The sequence below is a fragment of the Podarcis gaigeae genome, assembly GCF_964106915.1.
Source record: "Podarcis gaigeae genome assembly, chromosome: 2".
Taxonomy (NCBI): domain Eukaryota; kingdom Metazoa; phylum Chordata; class Lepidosauria; order Squamata; family Lacertidae; genus Podarcis; species Podarcis gaigeae.
In genome coordinates this window covers 17,491,775-17,515,108 of record NC_139679.1, presented here as the reverse complement: position 1 = coordinate 17,515,108, position 23,334 = coordinate 17,491,775, and the positions used below count along the sequence as shown (strand labels likewise).

General features: G+C 47.1%; 3 protein-coding genes across 6 annotated transcripts; 2 read left to right on the top strand and 1 right to left on the bottom strand.

Annotated features, from left to right (window-relative positions):
• Positions 1-17: 17 nt before the first annotated feature.
• LOC310839971 (uncharacterized protein) lies at positions 18-5,526 on the top strand. The gene is made up of 2 exons (XM_083729118.1): positions 18-210; positions 4,014-5,526. Exon 2 carries the CDS (start codon positions 4,025-4,027, stop codon positions 4,562-4,564), a length of 540 nt encoding a protein of 179 aa, XP_083585244.1. The 5' UTR covers positions 18-210; positions 4,014-4,024; the 3' UTR covers positions 4,565-5,526.
• Positions 5,527-8,351: 2,825 nt separating this feature from the next.
• Positions 8,352-17,457, top strand: LOC310839946 (uncharacterized protein). 4 transcript variants are annotated; one of them, XR_014561707.1, is made up of 4 exons: positions 10,572-11,648; positions 12,278-13,442; positions 13,740-13,777; positions 16,197-17,457. XR_014561707.1 is itself a non-coding variant. In XM_083729064.1 (3 exons), the coding sequence occupies exons 2-3, from the start codon at positions 11,573-11,575 to the stop codon at positions 13,087-13,089; spliced, it is 888 nt and encodes a 295-aa protein (XP_083585190.1). In that variant the 5' UTR covers positions 8,352-8,884; positions 11,533-11,572; the 3' UTR covers positions 13,090-13,707. The 4 variants fall into 4 exon arrangements, 3 of the variants coding, with proteins under 3 accessions (XP_083585190.1, XP_083585189.1, XP_083585188.1); XM_083729064.1 differs by lacking the exons at positions 13,740-13,777; positions 16,197-17,457 and adding an exon at positions 8,352-8,884 and having other exon boundaries at positions 11,533-11,648; positions 12,278-13,707; XM_083729063.1 differs by lacking the exons at positions 13,740-13,777; positions 16,197-17,457 and adding an exon at positions 8,353-8,884 and having other exon boundaries at positions 10,810-11,648; positions 12,278-13,707.
• On the bottom strand, positions 15,765-22,042 carry PFDN5 (prefoldin subunit 5). The gene is made up of 6 exons (XM_083729121.1): positions 21,886-22,042; positions 19,593-19,695; positions 19,166-19,197; positions 17,970-18,044; positions 16,306-16,411; positions 15,765-16,196 (listed from the first exon to the last, which is right to left on the bottom strand). The coding sequence occupies exons 1-6, from the start codon at positions 21,955-21,957 to the stop codon at positions 16,117-16,119; spliced, it is 468 nt and encodes a 155-aa protein (XP_083585247.1). The 5' UTR covers positions 21,958-22,042; the 3' UTR covers positions 15,765-16,116.
• Positions 22,043-23,334: the final 1,292 nt, after the last annotated feature.

Genomic DNA, 23,334 nt, shown 5'->3' with positions numbered 1-23,334 from the left:
CACCCCACTCCTCCCTCTACCTGCCAATCCTCTCGCGGCTCTCCGAATAAGTCCTCTTCCCCCCGGCGAAGGGAGTTCCAGGGATACTCCGCTTAGCAGCTTCTGTCAAAGGCTGGGCTCTTTCTTCCCCCCACGGGGGCGTTTTCTGGGCCTGGCTAAATTTTAGGCCCGGGAAGGGAGGAGGAAGAGGCAAAGCAGCGCTTCAGGCCAGTATGTTTCCGAGCACAATTCAGAGTGTTGGTGCTGACCTTTAAAGCCCTAAATGGCCTCGGTCCTGTATAACTGAAGAAGCGTCTCCACCCCCATCTTTCTACCCGGACACTGAGGTCCAGCACCGAGGGCCTTCTGCCAGTTCCCTCACTACAAGAAGCCAAGTTACAGGGAACCAGGCAAAGGGCCTTCTCGGTGGTGGCACCTGCCCTGTGGAACGCCCTCCCACCAGATGCCAAAGAGAAAAATAACTACCAAACTTTTAGAAGACATCTGAAGGCAGCCCTGTTTAGGGAAGCTTTTAATGTTATTGTATTTTAGTGTTCTGTTGGAAGCCGCCCAGATTGGCTGGGGGAACCCAGCCAGATGGGCGGGGTATAAATAATAAATTATTATTATTATTATTATTATTATTATTATTATTATTCAGGTCCCATGCGCAATTTTGTTTGGTTCGGGTTACAAAGAAGTCTGCAAACTTGACGTGAAGGCTGGCAACATCTGGGAGTTCCTTTTTTATTTTAATTCATTTTTTATTTTTTTATTATATATATATATATAAATCCAAGAATACATTATTATTATTATTATTATTATTCGGGTCCCGTGCGCAATTTTGTTCAGCTCTGCGTTACAAAGAAGTCTGCAAATGTGACGTGAAGGCTAGCAACATCTGGGAGTTCCTTCTTTTTTATTTTAGTTCATATATATGTGTGTGTGTGTATAAATCCATGAATACATTCCAACACATGAAAATTTTCTCTTTGGTTTTATTGATTTCCCTTCCTGTTTTCCATGGTGTTTTTAATTTTGCCCCCTTGCTGCACCCTTGTCTTCTCTCTCTCATAACCACGACACAATAATCTAAATCTTTCTGTTGCTCATAGTTCAAATCCTGCTCAGAATTTCATCACACTCATGGGCATAGCGGGGGGGGGGGGGCTGCATCAAAAGTACTCAACTAACTGAGCTTCTTCCCACCCCCAACCAAAGCCTGCCCCCCTTTTGGGGTTGTATTTTTACCCGTGACTTCTCCAAAAAAAATCCTGCTTACGCCCATGATCATACCATAATATTTCTTTAAATATTCCAAAAGGAGCTTCCATTTAAATATTCCAAAAGGGGCTTCCATTCTTCCACAAAACAGTCATTAGGCTCTCTTATTTTTGCTGATAGCTTTGCCTACCCTCCATGGTCCATCCCTTTACTTATCCATTCTTCTTTGGTGGGAACTTCTTCCTTCCAGCTTTGTGCATAAAGAATCCTAGCTGCTGTCGTTACATACAGAATTCTGTTCCCACCGTCTGGGAATTACATGCTTGGAGGTTTCACTTAAAATAACATCATAATTATCATTGTTAATAGGGTTCATTGCAGTCTACAGGTGGTAAAGTTAGACTTGGAAGAATATATCTTCATGATTGGGTGGATAACTTAAGGGGAGGCATCGTGCAAATAAAACAAGGGCATTGCTGAAGATGCCACTGGCTGAATCCTACCTCTACTGTCTTTGAACAAAAGACAGCCCTTCCCCTCATCCCAGACATGCTCCTCCAGCAGGAGAGGAGCAAAGCCAGCCAGCCAGACGCTCAAAGGGGAAGGCAAGGATGAAAGCAGCAGCGAATGCAACCACATCTGTCGCCTCCTAGGATCGGAGGTGGAGGCTGGGGCAGGATGGAGAAAGGACTTTCCTTTCCCCAGAATCCACCTTAAATGTTGGTGGAGCTGAGCAAAATCTGGCTCTGGGTTTCTCAGTCTCCACTCTGTGGTGCCTGCAGTGAATTCTCATCTTTAGCAGCAGCAACTAGCTCTGGACTCTGCCTGCTGGAAGAAAACTCTTTTTTTTATCAGATGTGCTTTATTGTCAGTGACAGGATTCTGGGAAAAGTGCCGCATTTGCAATCATTGTAATAAAATGCATTTCAGTTAATACATATGAAAAAAAAATCTGAAGCTGTTGCAGCAGCCCACCCCCCAAATCTCATCATTTCACTATGCTCTGAATCAAGCCACACTCCTGAAGTGTCAGGACTGGGGGTTGATGTTTTTCCTTTCCCATTGTGGCCGTGGGTGTTTAATTTCATTGCTGTACAGTACAATGAAGTGCAAAGCACTGAATTCTCTATCTCTCTGCAAGGTAGCTTTATTCTTACCATTTTACAGATGCCAAGGGTGGGGGCTGACTGCTGTTGCTCTGGTGGGTTTGACATGCATCCAGACTGTATCTCAACATGACCTTGTCCAGAGGGTATTTGGGAGGAGCAAGCTGGCAGGTTAGTCTTTATTGCAAATAGAATCAAGGCTGAATTCAAAAATATTTTGAAATCGAGTTTTCGTTTGTGTTTTTCTGCTTGTTGTGCAATCCCCTATTTTTTTTATACACCCTTACCTCACATCAGAGGGACGCGGGTGGCGCTGTGAGTTAAATCACAGAGCCTATCAGAAGGTCGGCGATTCGAATCCCCGCAACAGGGTGAGCTCCCGTTGCTTGGCCCCTGCTCCTGTCAACCTAGCAGTTCGAAAGCACGTCAAAGTGCAAGTAGATAAGTAGGTACCGCTCCGGCAGGAAGGTAAACGGCGTTTCCGTGTGCTGCTCTGGTTCACCAGAAACGGCTTAGTCATGCTGGCCACATGACCTGGAAGCTGTCTGCGGACAAACGCCAGCTCCCTTGGCCAGGAAAGCGAGATGAGTGCCGCAACCCCAGAGTCGGTCACGACTGGGCCTAATGGTCAGGGGTCCCTTTACCTTTACCTCACATCACTATATCATAATTTGTGACAAGCAGAACAATCAGTCTTTGTTCCCTGGATAGACCTTTGTTCCACTCTAAGAGGAGAAACACAACAGACGAATGGTCCTGGGTGTGGCTGAAAAGCCAGACCTGGGGTTGGACTCACTCATAACTCTAGATTGAATATTATTAATAACACAAATTCTCCTGTTGGACTCTAGCACACACAAAAATGTTTTCAGAGAGGTGCTGGTGGCAAGGAGTGTGCCAATTCAGTCTCACTTGACCACTCTGCATTTGGGACACGGTTCCCTGTTCCTGTGTGTGTACACTATTGCCAGTTGCAGCAACAGTGTCAAATATTAATCCTGTGGTGTATCACCTCTTGAATATTATATAATACTTAAACACCACGGCATGTCAAGTGCTGTACTGCAATTAGAATCGGCGTGCCTCAGTTGGGTATCTCTCAGAATTAGAAAATGATGCCTTTCACATTAAAAAGCTTCCAGTAAAAGGTAAAGGAACCCCCGACCATTAGGTCCAGTCGTGACCGACTCTGGGGTTGCGGTGCTCATCTCACTTTATTGGCCAAGGGAGCCGGCATACAGCTTCCGGGTCATGTGGCCAGCAGGACTAAGCCGCTTCTGGCAAACCAGAGCAGCACACGGAAACGTCGTTTACCTTCCCACCGGAGCGGTACCTATTTCGAACTGCTAGGTTGGCAGGAGCAGGGACCAGGCAACGGGAGCTCACCCCTTTGTGGGGATTCGAACCGCCGACCTTCTGATCATCAAGTCCTAGGCTCTGTGGTTTAACCCACAGCACCACCCGCGTCCCCATGAAGCTTCCAGAGTTAACACTAAATACATTACTTCTGGTAAATGAGCCACCATAGACAACATTAGAGGGCTCTGAAAATTTGTGTCCCGGGCTTTTTAGACTCATCTACCTGTGTACTATCAGAAACCAAAGGGGAGCATTGGTTGTCAGGTGTGAATTATTCCCCCCCCCCCCAGCTCTCCTACCCCACTTAGATATATTCTGCTGATAGCTGAATTCTCTTTCCAGGATACAAAATAATGGAGAGCAGAAGGAAGGAAGGCAGCCTTACCCAGAAAGACCCCATAATAACAGATCCCCAGGGGGCAGAGGAACACTCTCAGAGGAGAACTTTGGACAGTGGCAGTCAGGAAAGAGACTGCGAGAGCCAGAGTGAGCCAGGGAGGCAGCAGAGGAAAAACACAGCCCTTAGTAGGAGATTTGGTGTATCGTCCCAGTGCAAGGAAAGCATTGAAAGGCTGAAGGACCTCCTGGCCCTGCAAAGACCCCTCGCGAGGCCCACCACCTGCAATGCGTGTGGCAAGGGCTTCAGCCGCAGTTCGGACCTCGTCAGGCACCAGATCACCCACACGGGGGAGAAGCCCTATACCTGCACTGTCTGCGGCAAAGGCTTCAGCCAGAACTCCAACCTGCTGACCCACCAGAGGATACACACAGGAGAGAAGCCGCACCAATGCAGGGACTGCAGCAAGCGCTTCAGCGAGAGCTCTGCCCTCATCCAGCATCAGAGGACCCACACGGGAGAGAAGCCTTACGCGTGCCTGGAGTGCGGGAAGTGATTCAGCGTGAGCTCGAACCTAATCCGTCATCGGCGCACCCATACGGACGAGAGGCCTTATATCTGCGGGGAGTGCAGGGAGGGTTTCCGGCACAAGTTGCAGCTCAGGAGGCACCAGAAACTGCACGTAGCATAGCGTTTGGCGTAGGGGCGAGCTACAAAACCAAACCGCATACTGTGTAAAAGAGGAGGCTGATATATAAAACTGAAACAGGTTTTTGTAGGGAATGTTCTCGTGCACAATTTCTGAACTCGGATCTGCCTGCAAAAAGAAAATTAAAGTTGATCCTTCCAATTGAATTTTCCCAACCATTGCTCTCCTGTACAGATTTTGGGCTGCAATCCTATACACACCGAACTCAGTGGAACTTAGGTCTAAGAAGGCATGCAAGGAATTGCACTGCTGACAGGTTTAAGAAAAACTTAAAACACTTCACTATGACCACCTTGAAGTAAATCAGCAAAGCTGAAAAGTTAGGCTTTAAATATACTCCCAAGTCAGGTTTTGAAACTAAACTTTAAAAAAATCACTCACATTCTAAGTTTTGGCTCTAGTTTGGTTGTATATGGGATCAAAAGCACGTGAGGATTCTATATTTTGGGACTCAATAGCCTGGTTCTCATGCTGCGCTAAGACAAGCCAAATGCACACAGAATCCAGATGAGATGGTAGCCAATTTACTCCTTTAAAAAATATATTATAATTTTCATTTTACAACAAACAAAAGCAAACCCTATTAAAAAGCAACTTACTGCATGTGTCATATTTCGACTTCCCTCCCCCTCTTTTTGCATTTATATTATTTTTACTGCATTTCCAGATTAAACCTATTTATTATTTATCCCATATATTCAATATGTTTTATATCACTGCACATTTTTACATTAATTCTGCCAATGTCTTAATCGGTTTACAATAGTCTTGTAAATATTCAATAAACAGTTTCCATTCTTTATTAAAAACTTTGTCCTCTTGATTTCTTATTCTTCTGTTAAACTTAGCCATTTCTGCATAATCTAGTAGTTTCTGTCACCATTCCTCTTTTGTCAGGACATTTTCTTCTTTCCATCTTGGGGCAAATAGCATTCAAGGGGCCGTGGTTGCATACATAAATATATTTTTTGTATTGTTTTAGGTAACTTTGCTCTACTTCTGGTTGCTCAGCTGTTGTGTTGAGCTGTGCTGTGGCTTGGCTAAGTTTGTCATCCAAACCTAAGCTCATGGTTTGGCTCTCTTCAGACAAACCAAGAGCTGTAGCCAAGGCTTGTCCTATGGTTTGTGGTTTGTTTGGGAGAACTAACCCACATACCTGGGTTCAGACTACACACTGTGCTTAGCTTAGCTCATCCCAACGGCAGAACAACCAGGGAGCAGCAAAGTGTCCGGGATCTCTTCCTTAGGAGCCCACATGCTTGTGCGTTCATGCTGAGTCATGGTTTGGCTTAGTGTGATCTGCAAACCAAGCCCGTAACATGCCCCTTGAAGCATTTCCACCCTTAAATTTGGTACATTTAAGACATATGGATTATGGCAGACATCATGCTTCAAACACCAGGGTTGGAAGCATACAGGAGCTAGAGTAAACAGCAGGGTGTACACCACCTCTGTCATCTCCATTAAATCCAGTGGGCCTACTTGTGTGTAAAATTTAGTCAACTTCCACCCTTTGGCAGGTAAATCAATAGGTGGTGGAGGAATTAATGCAGAGTACCACAACGTTCCTCACAATGCTTCCACTGAAATATATGCGGCTTTTTTCCATATGATCCGGGATGCTGTGGTACTCACATCCTGTCAGTGGCACCCTTACATTATTTTAAATCCTGGAGTTACAGGGGCCCCCTCTTCAGACCCCAAATGTGACATTATCTTTATTCAATGTATGGCAGGGTAAGCCAGTCCTCCTTTGCTTAATGGCCTTGGGCTTACCTACCTGAAAACCCTACCCAATATATTTTGGCACCTGAGGCGAACCACTGTAATAAAACACAGTCCAACCATCTCGTCCTCTGTCGTTCCCTTCTCCTTGTGCCCTCCATCTTTCCCAGCATCAGGGTCTTTTCCAGGGAGTCTTCTCTTCTCATGAGGTGGCCAAAGTATTGGAGCCTCAGTTTCAGGATCTGTCCTTCCAGTGAGCACTTCAGAATGGATAGGTTTGATCTTCTTACTGTCCATGGGACTCTCAAGAGTCTCCTCCAGCACCATAATTCAAAAGCATCAATTATTCGGCGATCAGCCTTCTTTATGGTCCAGCTCTCACTTCCATACATCATTGTGATGTATGTATGATGTATGGAAGGGTGGTCTTGAGCTCCAGGGCAAGGAATTTAAAATATCTATATAAGAGCAGGCACACCTTGGTTCTGGGTCCTCCTCTGTCCTCCTGCGTGTGAGGGGAGCACCCTGTTGCAACAGATCAGTAAAGACCAGGCTTCCTAGCCGCTTTGCTTCTCAATATACAGTGGTACCTCGGGCTACAGACGCTTCAGGTTACAGACGCTTCAGGTTACAGACTCCGCTAACCCAGAAATAGTGCTTCAGGTTAAGAACAGGAATCGGGATCCAGCGGCACGGCAGCAGGAGGCCCCATTAGCTAAAGTGGTGCTTCAGGTTAAGAACAGTTTCAGGTTAAGAACGGACCTCCGGAACGAATTAAGTACTTAACCTGAGGTACCACTGTACTCTGGTTGGCCTCTGTTATTTTCTCCTACCAATAGGGAGCCCACATAAGGACTATATACAGGCTGTTGGATACCCAATAAGGGAAAAAGGTCAGATTTTGTTTACAACACCACAAAATGGCACACATGCCCTGCCATCCCGCCAGGGAATAAGAGGAACAAAGATGGAATCATAGAATTGTAGAGTTGGAAGGGATGCCAAGCATCATCTAGTCCACCCCCCAGCAAATGATGCAGGAATCTCAGCTGAACAAATATCCACATCAAGATCTTGCCACATGGGTGGGCTGGCCCTGGTCCTACTCTGAGGGTCTCCTGCTGGCACCTTCTGGGTGCATCGCCAAAGAAAAGGGTGGTGTTGTTGTTTAGTCGTTTAGTCGCGTCCGACTCTTCATGACCCCATGGACCAGAGCACGCCAGGCACTCCTGTCTTCCACTGCCTCCCACAGTTTGGTCAAACTCCTGCTAGTAGCTTCGAGAACACTGTCCAACCATCCCGTCTTCTGTCATCCCCTTCTCCTTGTGCCTCCATCTTTCCCAACATCAGGGTCTTTTCCAGGGAGTCTTCTCTTCTCATGAGGTGGCCAAAGTATTGGAGCCTCAGCTTCAGGATCTGTCCTTCCAGTGAGCACTCAGGGCTGATTTCCTTAAGAATGGATAGGTTTGATCTTCTTGCAGTCCATGGGACTCTCAGGAGTCTCCTCCAGCACCGTAATTCAAAAGCATCAATTCTTCGGCAATCAGCCTTCTTTATGGTCCAGCTCTCACTTCCATACATCACTACTGGGAAAACCATAACTTTAACTATATGGACCTTTGTTGGCAAGCTGGTGTCTCTGCTTTTTAAGATGCTGTCTAGGTTTGTCACTGCTCTTCTCCCAAGAAGCAGGCGTCTTTTAATTTTGTGGCTGTTATCACCATCTGCAGTGATCATGGAGCCCAAGAAAGTAAAATATCTCACTGTCTCCATTTGCCAGGAGGTGCTGGGACCAGTAGCCATGATCTTCGTTTTTTTGATGTTGAGCTTCAAACCATATTCTGCGCTCTCCTCTTTCACCCTCATTAAAAGGTTCTTTAATTCCTCCTCACTTTCTACCATCATCTGCATATCTGAGGTTGTTGATATTTCTTCCGGCAATCTTAATTCCGGTTTGGGATTCATTCAGCCCAGCCTTTCGCATGATGAATTCTGCATATAAATTAACAATTCTCAGACGGCTGCTGACCTCCCCATCCCTAACGGAGAAGAAACTCGCCCACCGACTTTTCCGACGGCATCTTTCACCCCTCAGGGTGTGTATATACATAGACACCCCACTTTCCCTTTCAAGAAAGCACGCTGATTTCCTAGAACAACACCGCCCCCCTCCCCATCTCTTAACCATAGAGCTAGCAATACCTCCCTCTTCCTAGCGATCACCAGGAAATACAGCGGCGTAGAGGAGGTGGAATAGGGGATTAAATCTAACTGGGACCTTCCTGTTCCCAGCAGCCCCCTGAACTGAGCTGAGAGTTGAGCTGGAGTGCAATCGCTGCCGTGGCTCAGCCTCCTTTCTCTTGCCTCAGGTGGGGGTGGTGTCTGGAAAAATAAAAATAAATCAGAACGGGTTACCTTGCTTCCTTCATCTTCCCAGGGCAAGTGAGTTTGAACCGAGGGATCTGCGGGGGGGGGGGAGAGATATCGGGAAGGGGGGGGGGAGATCATTGCATTTGCAAGATTTGCAAGCGGAATTGGCAAGATTTGCAAGGGGAGCATCGCTGGGCACGACCCCCCCCCCCTTCTGCAAACCGCATCCCGAGTGGACAGCATTGCGCCCTTTTTTTCACTTTGCAAAACACTTTGCATGCTTATTATTGATCAGATTTATTCCCAGCTTGCCACCCTTAGTGAGTTTCCTTGTTCTTCCCATTGCTCCCGTGTCTCTCTCTGTCGTTCTCACGTCGGTGCAATCTCGAAATGGTTCCTTCTCTCCGGGGACGTGGCATCGCGGCTCAGATCTGCAGGATTTCGGGGTCCGGCTGGCCGCCGATTGCCCCCCCCCTTCCTCCACCACCTGCTTGCTCGCCTCTGCCCCCAATGACATTGCTCGATCCCAAGATGGCCACCTCGGGCGAGACAGAAAGCTGTCATTTTCAAAGTTGCGGCTCCGGGGATGCAGCGAGGCATCGCTGCGGGGCATCAAGTTAAGAGGTTTCCGGGGCTGAGTAAGGCGGCCGTGGGGATGGGTCTTTATCTTCCTGAGCGGTGCAAAATGGGGAGTGGGGGTTTGGGGTACGGGAAGGGTCTGTTGGTTGGTTTTTAACTTTAGACGACACTATTTAAAGCTCTCTCTAAGTATTGCGGCTAACAGATTTATTGTGGCATGAGCGCAACAGCCACGTGATTGCTCTTTGTATTTGTTTGTGTGTGTGCGCAAGGAGCTTACATGGCCGTTCCTCTGTAATATGTTCTTGTAAGGATGGTGCTGTGGGTTAAACCACAGAGCCTAGGAATTGCAGATCAGAAGGTCGGCTGTTCGAATCCCCGTGACGGGGTGAGCTCTCCTTGCTCGGTCCCTGTTCCTGCAGTTTGAAAGCACATCAAAGTGCAACTAGATAAATAGGTACAGCTCCGGCGGGAAGGTAAATGGCGTTTCCGTGCGCTGCTCTGGTTCACCAGAAGCGGCTTAGTCATGCTGGCCACATGACCCGGAAGCTGTATGCCGGCTCCCTCGGCCAGTAAAGCGAGATGAGCGCCGCAACCCCAGTGTCATCCGCAACTGGACGTAACGGTCAGGGGTCCCTTTACCCTTTACCTTTTATAAGGATAGTTAGGCAATAGTGGCCTGATTTTCATTTTTATTGTTACTAAGTGTGCATGTGCAACAAGCTTATTATTAATTCATTTTCATTGTCACTAGGTCCCCATGTGCAACAAGCTACAAGCTTCTTCTTCTTCTTCTCATCATCATCATCATCATCATTCTTTTGCCCTCATCTCCACCCCCCCCCCGATGTTCTTTTGGTTGACTGGATTCGTATTGTGGGAGGCTCACAGTTGGCAGCGTTTTTTAGAAAAGGAATATACTCACCAGTAGCTTGATTACATGGCTGCAATCCCATGCAGTATCTTGGCAGTGAATCCTGCCAAACGCAATTGGTCTTAATCCATTGATTCAGCAGTTAAAGTTGCCTATGGATAGAGCAATCACTCTGAAGCACATTTTGTTGGGAGGTTGCATGCATACCGGTCGGGAACATAACTCAGCGGGAGAGCATATGTTCTTGCGTGCAGAAGGTTCCTGCTTCAATCTGGGACAATTAAAAGAGAAGTGGGCGAGGGGGGAGACCTCCTCTCCCTGGCATCTGCAGGAAGGGTTGGGAGAGAAGTCTGCCTAAAACTTTGTAGAGCCGCTGCCAACCAGTGTAGGCAGCATTGGGCTAGATGGGCCAATGAATGATGGGTGCAATTCATCTGGTATTTTATTTGAATGGTTCCTTTTAGCTCCTCCTTTGTTAAATAATAAAAGTGGAACAGCAATTAAGGTTTAAGTTGTATACTGGTCTTCCTCTGTATCTTTTCAGGAAATGCTAGGCTGGTAGCACTGAACCCTGTTTCAGGGCCTTCACTACAATTCCCATCTTCCCTGACTGTTGGCTATACTGGCTGGGGCTGATGGGAGTTGGAATCCAACATCCGTGGAGGGACACAGGTTCTCCGTCCTTGGTCTACACCACGGCGGTAGTTTCAGAACAAAGTAGCTGATTCCCCATCTCGTGAGATAGGAGGCATTCTTATGTTCCCAGTGAAAGGATGAGATTCAAATGACTGGTAACTGGAGTGCTTTTGCTCTGTCCTCTGTGGTCAAGACACAGTTTGATTTGGGAACATATTTTCAAGGTTGGTGCTCAAACCCTGAAACGTGTTGAGGCACTACAAAGAGTGTTGCTTAACATGCGCAGAGTGCATTTTGGTCACCGCTGAGCAGGGTGGGCTTTACAGGACAGGGCTTTTAGATCAGAGCGTGCCATCTTGTGAAGCCTTGGCACTTTTCGGTGTAGAGGTTGTGTCCTCCCAAGTGGAGGTCATAGATTGGCAAGGCTAGATAGGCCTCGCTGTACCAGCATGGCTCCCACCAGAAGACAAGAGAGAGCATGGCTTGTTAGTCAGAGGAGAGGCTGAGCGATCTCAAGCTGTAGACAATTATGTTCCCTTTTGCCCAGTACTGCTTTTTTGTGAACATCTGTTACCAACTCCAGAAATGCTTGATACTTCCTCTGATTTCAACTCTCTCATTCCCCCCATAGTAGTAAGATTCTGGCTTGAAGGAGGAAAAAGCTCTTTGAGATGGACTGTGAAGACCCAAGTCGTGTGGAGATCCACAACTCAGATGATGGTGGGATTGTACGGAGAGTCTACGTAGGTGAGATGCTTGGCCCAGTTGCACATCCTTGTGTGGGTCCCATTATTGTTATTACAACATTTTTATTACGCGCTGGTCTAAACCATTGAGCCTAGGGCTTGCCGATCGGAAGGTCAGCGGTTCAAATCCCCACGACGGGGTGAGCTCCCGTTGCTCGGTCCCTGCTCCTGCCAACCTAGCAGTTCGAAAGCACGTCAAAGTGCAAGTAGATAAATAGGTACCACTCTGGCGGGAAGGTAAACTTGAAGTTGAAATGTAGAATAGGGTCATGGGCAAACACACTAGCTATCATTTTGGTGTTTTGCCAGGACAACCACTGGCAAGTTTAAACCAAACCAGTTTTTCGTGGCCACTTAGGGAAAATAGTAGGAATGGTGCAATAAAACTATGCCAAATGGGAGAAATTATACAAACTATCATAATAAATGTGGGTTGCACCATTAGCTTTTTCATAACACTTGGGTTATCTAGGAGCAGGTGTGTGACTGTTTCTAAACTCAGCCCTGGTGGGTTCCCATTTTTGAAAGCCTCAGACTTAAAAGACCCATTCTTCTGACTTCTGGGGATCAGCTTGTGGGTCTTGGCACATTGCTCCTGTGGCTGATCTATGTGGCAATTTTCCCCTACAGCTGACAAAGGTGAAGATGATCTGGAGCATGAGACCATCCAATCCAGCATTCAGCATGGACAGTCCAACTGGAAGGCAAATTCCCAGCAGGAAGGATCAGCAGTGGACCGGCAGGGGAGCCCGCTAGCCCCTGACAGCTATGGCGAGGGCGAGGGGGCGGTTGCCGCCGCAGTGGTTTCGCGCTCCACCAAACAGCGCCCCTTCATCTGCAACGAGTGCGGCAAGAGCTTCAGCCACTGGTCGAAGCTGCTGCGGCACCAGCGCACGCACACCGGCGAGCGGCCCAGCACCTGCACCGACTGCGGCAAGAGCTTCTCGCAGAACTCGCACCTGGTGCAGCACCGGCGCACGCACACCGGCGAAAAGCCCTACGTCTGCCGGGACTGCGGCAAGAGCTTCAGCTGGAGCTCCAATCTCATCCAGCACCAGCGCATACACACGGGAGAGCGCCCTTACACGTGTGGGGACTGCGGGCGCAGCTTCACCCAAAGCAAGAACCTGGCCAAGCACCGGAGGACGCACACGGGTGCCCGGCCGTTCCGCTGCCCCGAGTGCGGACGGGGCTTTGCGCACACGGCCGGCCTGGTCAAACACCAGCGCCTGCGCCACGACACGGACTCCCCCATCGGACACCCCTGCCCGGAATGCGGGCAGCGCTTCCGGGCACCTTCCGAGGTGGAGCGCCACCGCGTGGCTCACCATGGCGTCGCCCCCTCGGAGCCCTTCATTTGCGTGGAGTGCGGAGAGTGTTTCACCAAGAGAACCACCCTCATCCGCCACAAGAGAGTGCACAAGCCCATCTTTGTGCGTTGAGGCTTTTCATTTCCCCGTGCGGGAGAGGAATTCCAAATGTCGATGCCCAGGCTTGCTGCCTGAAGACTACAGGTTGGGGTCCGAGGTGACTCTGGACTGCAACCTGGGTGTCGCTTGGCCAGGTCAAAGGCCCTGATGGGGCCAACGTGCAAAAAGCCACTGGGTGGTGACGAGGAGGAAGAGGAGGAGGGAAGAAGAGAAGACAGGGCTCAGAGCTTGGACTTCAGGCCCTTGTCGGGAGACTGGTTGCAGCCCAGATCTCGAACTGCCTGTGGGGCAGAATGAAAGCGGAGCACAACTAACTCACCTGCTGAGAATCTACAGGCCCTGGACCCTCCTCCTGTACATACAATGTGTGTTGGGGGGGGGGGATTCTTTAGTTAGAAGCCATAATAGAAAACCTTCAAGGGGAGGGAGGGGGAAGAGATCCAGTCAGCAAGTCTCCCTGAGACTTGGATGGAAGAAAGAATTCAGACGAGGAAGCATCTTGCAGCAGAACTGAGTTGCCTCAGGGAAGGAGCGTGGACCATTGGGGCAGGGGAAATTGGATGGCGGTTGAGGAGGGGACAGGGAGATTGAACAAAACCTTGTGAAATAAAAGTTTTGTGTATCTCCTGATCTCAAAGTGCCAAACTCGTTCTTTCTTTCAGAAGTTTGCGATCGAACAAGGGCAGTTCGGGAGACCAAGGTAGGCAATGTGGCGGAATGGGAAGATGGACCAAATTCTGAACAGGAGATGAACAGCACTGATAAAAAGGCCACTCACTGGGAGATTGTGGTGGCTGATGGGCTGTACAGAAGAAGAAGAAAAGGTGACACTATGGACTAGAAGACGTTTAAGCCCAACAAGAGAACATAGCAAGTCTTTTTTGCAGTGCAGGGGACAAACTGGTATCTGGGGCAGAACGTAGTTCATTTTAAAGCTGTTCCTTGTGTTTATGGCTATGGATGCTAGTTATGCAAAGGACAGTTTTCATAGATGGGCCTTGATTTTCCCATCCTCATGTTCCTCCCCTGATAAATACTTTTTGCATACCCACATTTCTCTACCTATATTACTACAAGCATACTTTATCAACTACAGTGAAGCAAAAACTGCAGAAGATAGACCTCTACAATAGTAGTAACAGTATTATCTGGCCTATGTGAGTCCTTCAGATGCTGAGGGTTCCTGCAGGGGAGGAAAGTTGTTGTTTCCCCCCTATAAAATGAAACATCTTTGCTTTCTGGTTTCCTGAGAAAACTTACAAATAGTCCATCACACAGGGAGACAAGTGAGTGAGGGGTATACAGATTCAGGCTGCTGATACAACTACGATATGTCTCTATATGGAGGAGATAGTACTAAGCGTGCTTTAGGATTGCAGGCTGAAAGTGTTAGGGCTTATTGAATTCTATGGCTGCATTTGGATATAGCTCAACCATGGTTTAATGCAGAGACAGGGAAGCTGAGGCATTCCAGATGGTGTTGGACTCCCAGTTATCATCATCACTGACCACTGGCCATGCTGGCGTAAGATGATGGGAGTTGAAAGTCCTAACTGGAGGCCCATAGGTTTAGCATTAACGGAATGAATTTCAAGAAGCCTGGATGTTCCTCGCCCTGTGGGCTGAAGCAAGTAATAAACTTTAAGAGAAATTCAACATAGTGCTATGGCAATCATTCAGACAGTGCAAGCATTTCGGCTTTCCAGATAGAACAACCCCCCCCCCTCATGCTGTTCTGGGAGCTCTCTACCCAGCCAAATTGGGGAAGAGAGAGGGGGCAAAGGCACTGATGCTTGTGGGACTTGTTATATGAGTGCGCCCCTAAGGGTCTTAAGTTTGCTTCTTTCAACTAATCATTTTTACAATTAACTAGTTTGTCCGGGTTAAGATGACATGGATGGTTGTACCTATTCTAAAACAGAAACAAAAAGCTTCTAGACTCCTCGATGCTGCAGCAGAGGATAAGGGGGGGGGGGGAAGTATGTGAGTCCAAAGCTTGCAGTGCAAACCAGCCCTATTGGATTTACTTTGGAATAAATATGCTTATGACCACACTAAGAGGGCCTTCTCGGTAGTGGCGCCCGCCCTGTGGAATGCCCTCCCTTCAGATGTGAAGGAAATAAGCAGCTATCTTATCTTTAAAGGACATCTGAAGGCAGCCCTGTTTAGGGAAGTTTAATATTTAATGCTGTACTGTTTTTAACATTTGATTGGGAGCAGCCCAGAGTGGCTGGGGAAACTCAGCCAGATGGGCAGGGTATAAATAAATTATTATTCTTATTCTTATTACAGTGGTGCCCCGCAAGCCGAATGCCTCGCAAGATGAATTTCCCTATGGGCTTGCTTCGCAAGACAAAAACGTCTTGCGATTTTTTTCGCTCCCCCCCTTTTTCTAAGCCGCTAATAGGGTTGCTTCGCAAGACGAAAAAACCGCTAGATGAAGAGACTCGCAGAATGGATTATTTTCGTCTTGCGAGGCACCACTGTATTAAGATACCTAGTGAATGTACAATCCAGTACTCAGCCCTAGGATGTAGACATATTCTCCCGCAATAGCATTTCATACATATATCTGATTAATGCTATTTGCCCAAGATCTAAAGAGGTTAACAGCTGCTCATTTCTATTTCCCAGTTCCTTGCCTTCACCTCCCATTTCTGAAGATCACACTAGTGGGTCCACACACATTGCATTTTCTCTCATCCTACCAGTTTATTTTGTACAATTCCATTTACAAGTGACAAAAATTCCCCACTGGGCTTTAAAAATGAAAGGCCATCTCATGTCACAATCAGCAATACATAACAACCACCCCAAGAATAAAACTGGCGAAAGCCCGTCGCCTTAAAAGGATGGGATTCTCAAAATGGTCATTGTTCCCATAAAAGATTTTGTTATATCACAATCCCGTATTTATTAAAGCAACTAACGCCCCACCCCCTCCTCGCCCTCAGCTGCACAGCTGAATGGATAGCTGCAAAATTGGGTTTACATCACAAAATGGTGAACTGTGAAGGCGCGTGTGTGACCAGTGTTTTGCTAGGCCTTTGCTGCGGCTGCCTGTGAGGTCCCCGCTGCTGTTAGTTGCTGAATCTTATGGCTCATCATCTCTATTACAGCTGCAATAGAAGAAACAGAGAAGAGTAAAGAACTTCACCCCAGCCACAGCTGCTCGGATCAAAATGGACCCTCACCAATTCCAGGGCTTTGCCTGCCATCAGGCCTCACCTTGCTTCATTGCGTGCTTCTCCTGGAGCGCCGGCTGGATTTTCTCCATCTGTTTTGTCAGGAAATCAATCTTCCTCTTAAAGAAATCTCTGGCGTCGTCCACTGACTGCAACATCAAATGCACTTGGTGGATATCATCAAAATAGCTTTCTAGACAAAGGGTGCTGAGCCAGACCCTTAGGAGACATATTCAAAACCATTTTGAATTCTCCAATCTGGTGCCCTTCCAAATGCTGTGGACTACAACTCCCACCAGCCCCAGCCAGCAAAGGATGATGGGAGCTGTAGTCCAACAACATACAGGAGGCCTGACTTAAACCCTTAACCAGTCTGGCGTGCTCTGACTCTTTTATACTCGCACCTGCCATAGAGTCTATCTCTTTGGATATATGAAACCCCTGCTAAGAAATTTTACTAGTCTTTCTGGAACTGTTTGGCCTTCTCTTTCAAATTTGTCAGACATAATGCCCAAAGAGGAACATTTGTTCCTTTTCAGGTTAGGCCTATTCCAGTAACAAGTCTATTCAAGGGCCATTTCATATTTGATGCCGGATGGTGTAGTCACTATTAAAAAACATGGATCTATCTTAAAATGTTGAAAGGGCCCATGGCATCAGCTCCCCAGCAACACAGAGTGAATCCATACTATTGGACCAATCCACACTGGAATCCATTTACCAATCTTACAGAGACAGCCAGAAAAAACAATGGGCAGAATTGAGCATCTGCTGGGACCAAAAACTGTTGAGGAGCCCATTGTTGGTCCATTTTTCTTACTCCATTTTTCTTACTAATTCCCATGGAGGGAATGTGCTCTTCCAGGCACACTAGCAGCACAAATTTATAGGCACAGATATTACATACAAAATGAAAGCCTCCTCCTTAACAGAATTCTATTTTAATGAACTGAATAGTGCCAAAGTTTTATGAGTCATTGGCAGTAAGAGAGTGTGTTTCTGTATGAACTTAATGTTTAGTTTATTTTTTTAGCTGTTATTTTGTTAATATTGTTATATAGGTTATAAATGCCTTACTGATTTGTTAATCATATAATATGACTTATGCTGTTACTGTGATTCTTAGCTTATTTTCTAGTTGCTGGTTTGTTAATATTGTAATTGTTTTGTCAATTATATTATATGATTTATGCTGTAATTGTGAGGTTTTATTATGTTATTCTTATTTATTGTTTTGTAAGCCACTTTTGGGGTTCATTTGAATGGAAAAGCAGCAGAGAAATGCAATCCATCAAATCAAAACAATCATATTTGTCAAGAAATCCCTTTCCCTGATCTCTGATTCAAATCCCGTTTATGAAGCCGGCTATGGTTATACAGTGGTATGGGAATGCAATTTGTACATTCTCAATGAAATTGCCTCCCATCCCCTGGCCCAAATACACATGATGGGAAATGTGACAAAGAGGGCAGGCTGATAAGCCTCCAGGGCCCCTCAAAAACTCATTCATATTGAGAGCCCCAGAAACAGTACATTCAGGCAGAATACCAAAATCTGCCTTGAGAACGGTTCAACTCAACCCAACAGTTCAAGGCAGAAAGTACTGGAGCATTAGACCACAGCAGGCCCCAATGTTTCACATGAACTCAAACCATGCAGCTGCTTTAATAAGAATTCCACGTGAATCCCAAGAATGGATGCCTTACCTTTTCTACATAGTAACCTGTTCCTACATCTATCAAGACATGAGCAACATCGGAAAGCTTCCCAGGAACGTACATCTGTGAGAGGTTAAGGAAACGCAGAAGGAACAGGGAGGAACCATGTGACATGCAGGTAACCCACAACCTGTGTGTGGCTCTTCCATGTGGACCACACGGATGCCCAAGCTACCATGTGCTAGACTGATGTCTTACCAACGGACTGGATGACAGCCAATACATAAAAGCTCAATCCAGACAAGACTGGATATTTTACCTTGATTGGTCAACAGCAGCCCAGTGAGCTGTTTTAGCCTGAAGATGCAAATGATCTTTAAGCCTGAGGTTGCAGCACCACATGATACGAGGTTTAAGTAAGCCGGGTGCAGTTGGATATTTTACATATGTCATAATGGAGACTTGAGTGTCAGTGATACGATGAGGTCACAGCCGTAAGCTGACATCACTGACACTCAAGTCTCCATTATGACATATGTAAAATATCCAACATTATTAAAGGCATGAGTTGTCAAAACAATTGGGGATACAGTTCCCAAAGGGTGCCTTCTCCAACTAAAGCCGGCTTACTTAAACCTTTCAACTTTGGTTTAAACAAATGCATAGCGCTTATTCCAAAACCAATCATTTGTCCAAAAACAGTTGGGATAGTAGGACAAAAATCAAGAACCACGGGGAATAGGAGTATGCAAGTGCTGAAGATAAAAAATCCAAGTGGCCAGCGCAAGATGTACCTGCTCAACCCAGTTGCTGAAAAACTCCCAAAGGCTAAAGCCTTTTACTCTGAATCATGAAACGGGCTCCAGAGAGAACTATGAGACGTTTACACTCTTCTAATAAGGTATCTCCACAAATGTGGTCGCAGATTAGAGGATGGAAGGATTCTATGAGAGATGTTGCTCCCTGAAAAGTTTTATGCCAGGGCTCGGGAGCCTGTGGCTCTCCAGATATTGTTGGACTCCAACTCCTTTTAAGCCCATCCAACAAAGCCAATGGTTAGGATGATGGGAGCTGTAGTTCGGCAACATCTGCAAACCACAGGTTCTCCGTGCCTGTTCTAGACACTTTGTTGCAGATTAATCCAACAGTCAAATTATAGGAAAAGAATGGCTGCTTAAGGGAGAAAGGTTTTGTGCCGTAGGCTCTGCTGCTGCAATACCACCACCATCTTGAGGAAAGGATACAGAGCTGGAAAGTGGGACCAGTAGCTCTTTACCTGACGAGACAAAAATATAGGACTTTTACATTACAGAGCATCTCCACAATAATGATTTGTCAAAGTCAGAATCCAATTGTGCCATGTAATTTATTGGTTACTTTTGTAAAACATAAAAAACACAGATCTGAGTTGAAGGAACTACCATTGAGCTCCTTCATATCATCTTTCATACCATTTCCTAAGAAACCACAGTAAGGTATGTTTCACTCATATTCTAAGGAGTGGAACAAGGAAGATATTTGATCTAAAGTTAACACAATCATTATACATCACTAATAACTTTTAGTATTTGTGTCAATGTTCTGCATTTTCATTGTTGTAGCTCACTTTGAATTCCTCTTTTTAGGGGGCGGGGAAGCAGGATATAAATTTTAAAATATAAAGTCACTTGCCTTCATTGGTTTTATTCAAAACCGTCAGACAGTCCTTGGCTTCCACATATTTTGTCTGCACCACCTTAAGTTGTGCAATGGATGAAGAAAGGAACTCCACTTCCTATAGAAGGCATACAAAAATCAAGGCTCAGCATCAAATAACTTTGTTGCCACCAGGGGCCGCTATGCTACTATAAGTACTACTAACATTACTCTAGTAATGGTGGGATATTGCTTCAATGAAACACCAACTGCTCCCATCAAAAAGCCCTGTAAGCGTTGGAGGACACTCACAAAGTTCTGCAATCACTTGGAGGAGGGGAAAGACTACAAAGTGAGGGGGGTGATTCATCCCTCACTTCCCAATCTCTTAACAGGAAGATAACATCAAAATGTTGAAAGGATATCTGAATAGCAGAAGACAATGAAGACTGAAGCTATCTCATCTTACCATAGCATCACAAACCAGGTCAAGGAAGTGATAAAAAAAGCATGCATGTACTACACAAATATTTGCAAGGGATTTAATCTCCACAGGAAAGAGGTAGGTAGGTTACAAAAACATCTAAAGTTCATGGAGATCCAATCTTATTCAAAGCCCTCTGCTTCAAAAGCAGTACGGTACTCACTATTAGGTCCAGTAGTGGCCGACTCTGGGGTTGCAGCGCTCATCTCGCTTTATTGGCCGAGGGAGCCGGCGTACAGCTTCCGGGTCATGTGGCCAGCATGACTAAGCCGCTTCTGGCGAACCAGAGCAGCGCACGGAAACGCCGTTTACCTTCCTGCCGGAGCAGTACCTATTTATCTACTTGCACTTTGAGGTGCTTTCGAACTGCTAGGTTGGCAGGAGCAGGGACGGAACAATGGGAGCTCACCTCGTCGCGGGGATTCGAACCACCGACCTTCCTAGGCTCTGTGGTTTTAACCCACAGCGCCACCCATGTCCCCTCCTGAGAGTAGGGATACCCAGCTCCCCTGAGGCTCAGATCCTGAGCTTCACAGGATGATGAGGCAGGAAGTTCAGAAGTGTCCACTAAATGCTGCTCAAGTGAAGAATTTAGCTTTCTCTAGCGATGTCACGCTGGCCACGTGACCCGGAAGTGTCTCCGGACAGCGCTGGCCCCTGGCCTCTTAAGTGAGATGGGCGCACAATCCCAGAGTCTGTCAAGACTGGCCCGTACGGGCAGGGGTACCTTTCCCACCCCCCAACCCTTGATTCTGGCCCTTCTCCCTTCCACTGGAGACCTTGCAAAAAGGAGGAATGACTCTTAACTGTCAGAAATTACTTCCTTGAGATATTTGAAGGTGGCAATCCAAACTCCTCTCGGTCTCTTCTTTTCCAGGTTAAACATACCCAACCTCCCTCAACCATTCCTCATTTTGCAAGACCCTCGATCATCTTGAGTTGCCCTCCTTTGCGTCTAAGCATCTTTCTTAAACTGTGGTGCCCGGAATCGGACACAGCTCTTCCAGGCGTGGTCTGACCCAAGGCAGAATAAGAGCAATCCGATGACTTCCCTTGATCCCCAGGGCACTATATTTCCGCTGAGGCGGCCTAGGATAGCATTGGCCTTTTTTGACAGGGTGGTGCGATTACAGTGGTACCTCAGGTTAAGAACTTAATTTGTTCCGGAGGTCCGTACTTAACCTGAAACTGTTCTTAACCTGAAACACCACTTTAGCTAATGGGGCCTCCCGCTGCTGCCGCCGGATTTCTGTTCTCATCCTGAAGCAAAAGTCTTAACCCGAGGTACTATTTCTGGGTTAGCGGAGTCTGTAACCTGAAGCGTATGTAACCCGAGGTACCACTGTATTCTTGTTTGAATTGTGACCCAAACTTTAATGGCAAATTAACAGCACCCATGCAGTTTAAAAAAAACCATTATGCATTTTGTTTTCTACAGAACACACTGCTTTCAAAACACTGGCATAAATGGAACCTGTATGACACACTTGAATTTTCCCTTGTCATGGGGCATTTCAAAAATGCCTTAAATCGAGTGTGGGGAACCTGGCGGTTGGGACTCCAACTCCCATCACCCCCGACCACTGGCCAAGCTCGCTGGGGCTGATGGGAGTCGCAGTCCAGCAGAGCCTGGGAAGGTGGGGGGGTTGTGGGGCGGGGAGAGGGAAGCACAGCTTCCCCATCTCTGCCCCAAATCCCCGATTCATTTCCTACCCCTTGGCTGCCTCAGGCGCGGCCGCCCAACCTCCCTTCTCCCGCCTCAGGCTAGTTTGAGCGGGTTAGCGGCCGGCCGTTCATTCCCCACCCCACCCTCTCGCCCCCAGTCGCTAAGGTTCGTTCCCTCACCTGGTCCAGCTGGTTCTTCAGCACCTCCAACTGCGGCAGCGAAAGCTCCGTGATGTTCACCTGCTGCGCCATCTTGGGAGGCGAGGGGGGAAAAGGCGCCCTCTCCAGCCGGCGGAGTCTATGATCAGTCCGCCTATTGGGACTCGGCACCTACCGGAAGCTCCGCCCCGCCTCCCTAGCAACGGCCAAAGAGGAAAGAGCCAGCCGGCAATGCCGCACGCCGCCCTCACTTCCGGTTGTATGTCGGCGTCCTTCTCTTGCGGGGCGAGAGTGGCTAGGAGGCTGCATAGAGAATTTATGTAAGGATGTCGAGCGGAGCGCTGATTCGTAATTCGGCTCAATGTTGTTTTGCTCCGTGGGACGAACCTGTTTCTAAATTTTTGTTAAAATCAGTCGAAGGGGAGACTGGGGCGGGAGCTTGTGACTTTGCAGATAAAAGGGAGATGAGTTGACACTCTAAAAAAGGCTGCCTAACAGGCAAAAGATCATGGCCACTGGTCCCATCACCTCGTGGCAAATAGAAGGGGAAGAAATGGAGGTAACGAGAGATTTTACTTTCTTGGGCACCATGATCACTGCAGATGGTGACAGCAGCCACGAAATTAAAAGACGCCTGCTTCTTGGGAGAAAAGGAATGACAAACCCAGACAGCATCTTAAAAAGTAGAGACATCACCTTGCCAACAAAGGTCCATATAGTAAAAGCTATGGTTTTCCCAGTAGTGAGAGCTGGACCATAAAGAAGGCTGATCGCCAAAGAATCGGTGCTTTTGAATTACGGTGCTGGAGGGGACTCTTGAGAGTCCCGTGGACTGCAAGAAGATCAAACGTATCCATTCTGAAGGAAATCAGCCCTGAGTGCTCACTGGAAGGACAGATCCTGAAGCTGAGGCTCCAATACTTTGGCCACCTCATGAGAAGACTCCCTGGAAGAGACCCTGATGTTGGGAAGGATGGAGGGCACAAGGAGAAGGGGATGACAGAAGACGGGATGGTTGGACAGTGTTCTCGAAGCTACCAACATGAGTTTGACCAAACTGCGGGAGGCAGTGGAAGACAGAGGTACCTGGCGTGCTCTGGTTCATGGGGTCACGAAGAGTCGGACACAATTAAACAACAACAGGCAGAAATGCCACAGCACTGTTTCTTCATGATGGGGTGGTGCGACTATTCCTGTTTGTGATCCAAACTTTAATGGCAAACTAACAGCACCCATGCATTTTTAAACCATTATGTATTTTGTTTTCTACAGGACACACTGCTTTCAAAATATAGGCATAAATGGAACCTGCAAGACACACTTGAATTTTTTCTTGCCATGGGGCATTTCAAAAATGCCTTTAAAAAAAGTCATCTTAAGCTCGTTTCTTTTGGGACGGAGCAGGCATGCATGTTTCAAAGCATTGTCACCATAGGGAGTTCCTAGGCCTGGCCGCCTCTGATTTTTACA